Below are 1,819 nucleotides of genomic sequence, written 5' to 3' on the forward strand. Positions count from 1 at the left end.
CAAGTGTTGAGGCTCCCCAACAGACTTTTACTTATACTGTAAAAGAGGCAGATGGGACTTGTAACTGCGTTCTTATTGCATCATGTCAAAACACACCTTGGAAAACTGCATTTCAGTTCTGATTAAAATATAAAAGAATTCTAGGGCTTGTACACATAGTATTTTTCCACCACTCGAACTACGTTGATTTAGTTACAGTAGTACCGGTCCCTTATACAGACACACTTAAACCAGTTTAAACCATACATACAGCAGTTACCTCTCACTGGATAAATTACCAGGTTAAACTTATGTAGCTGAAGTACAGCCTAAGACTATGTTCCCACATTAGGTCCTTGCACTGGAAGGAATAAATAATTTCAGGTACATTGTAGCACAATTTCCAATTACGACAAGTTCGCAGGCAAGTTTCATTTTGTTCCCCAAAATCGCCATATAAGCAAGCGTATAAACTATCACATGTTTGTGTTTACTTTCTAACCACAGAAGTAGCAAACCTAAAAGAACAGGATCATAAAAGACAAAATGCAATTAAGACTGAAAAAATCTTACCTTTATTGGATTTGGATGACTTGTTCTTGTTAGGTTTAAAACAAGAGCCCCTTGATTTATCTTCTCTATCCTTAATAAATTTCTGCACATCATCCAAAGAAAGCTTTTGAAGAACAACTACAGGCTTAGCTCCTTTATTTAGATCTTCAACTAGCCCAATCTTCTCTACTTTGTCCTTCTGTTCACTTCTAAATTCAGTTTTCCTTGACTCCTGAGTAACATTGCCATCTTTATCACGCTTGATTTTTGGAATGACAAAATGTTTCAGTGCGCCAGATCTTGCTCCCAACAAATAACTGGGAAATTCTGCCTTATTGTCAGCATGTGCTTTATTACTATCTGCTTTACTCTTATTACCATCTGTCCTTCGTTCATCCTTGCTGTTGGGTGATTTAAAACCAGGTTTATCAGGTCTTGATTTACTAGAATCTCCTTTACCTTCCTGTTTAATACGAGGGCTGTCAGGTCTTGATTTCTGATCCCCAGAAGAAAACCTTTCCCTTGTTTCACCAGACTCATGCCTATGTTTCCTTTCAAATTTCTCAGGTTTTGAACCATCAGATTTAATAACATGTTTAGAATCATGTTCATTTTTGTTTGAGGATCTCAAATATTCAGGCCTTCTAATCTTGGATGGATCTCCTCTGTATCTCTCCGACTCCCCCCTGTCCTCAGGTCTTTGTTTAAGGCTATCATGGTCACGCCTCAGTGTATCAGAAACTGAACGCCCATCAGGCCTTTGTTTCGTTGGATCAGATCTACTTTCAGGTTTTACCCTTGAAGGATCAGATTTCACATCTAGCTTATGCCTAGATATTTCAATTTTCTTATCTGACAGTGGCTTACTGGAGTCCCTCCTACTATCATGTCTATGTTTTGGCGTTTCAGGCCTGCCTTCACTCTTCTGTTTTGGCGTTTCGGGCCTGCCTTCACTCTTCTGTTTTGGTGTTTCAGGCCTCTGCCTTATTTCCTGTTTGCCATTATTTTGTTTTCCCTCATTTTGTTTCATCTCCATTTGCCTGCTCTCATTTTGTTTTGATTCTGCCTGTCTGTTCTCATTTTGTTTCACTTCCATTTGTCTGCTTTCATGCTTGCTTTCATGTTTAGGTTCTAACTGTTTGTTCTCGTGGTGTTTACTTTCCAACCGTCTGCTCTCATTTTGCTGAAATTCCATTTGCCTGTTTTCATTTTGCTGGATATCCGTCTTTTGACACTCAAAGTCTGATTTTTTCCTATAAATCTCAGGATGGTTTTCAGGTTTAAATTT

General features: G+C 38.5%; 1 protein-coding gene across 1 annotated transcript; it reads right to left on the reverse strand.

Moving 5' to 3' along the window:
- Window positions 1–390: 390 nt before the first annotated feature.
- Window positions 391–1,585, reverse strand: LOC104623562 (nipped-B-like protein; the record flags this gene model as incomplete). The annotated part of the gene is made up of 2 exons (XM_010290691.1): window positions 553–1,585; window positions 391–497 (listed from the first exon to the last, which is right to left on the reverse strand). Coding segments are annotated over exons 1-2 (1,122 nt in total), but the record flags the coding sequence as incomplete, so codon positions are not given.
- Between the last annotated feature and the right edge of the window lie 234 nt (window positions 1,586–1,819).

This window comes from Phaethon lepturus, unplaced genomic scaffold (assembly GCF_000687285.1).
Source record: "Phaethon lepturus isolate BGI_N335 unplaced genomic scaffold, ASM68728v1 scaffold3347, whole genome shotgun sequence".
NCBI lineage: Eukaryota > Metazoa > Chordata > Aves > Phaethontiformes > Phaethontidae > Phaethon > Phaethon lepturus.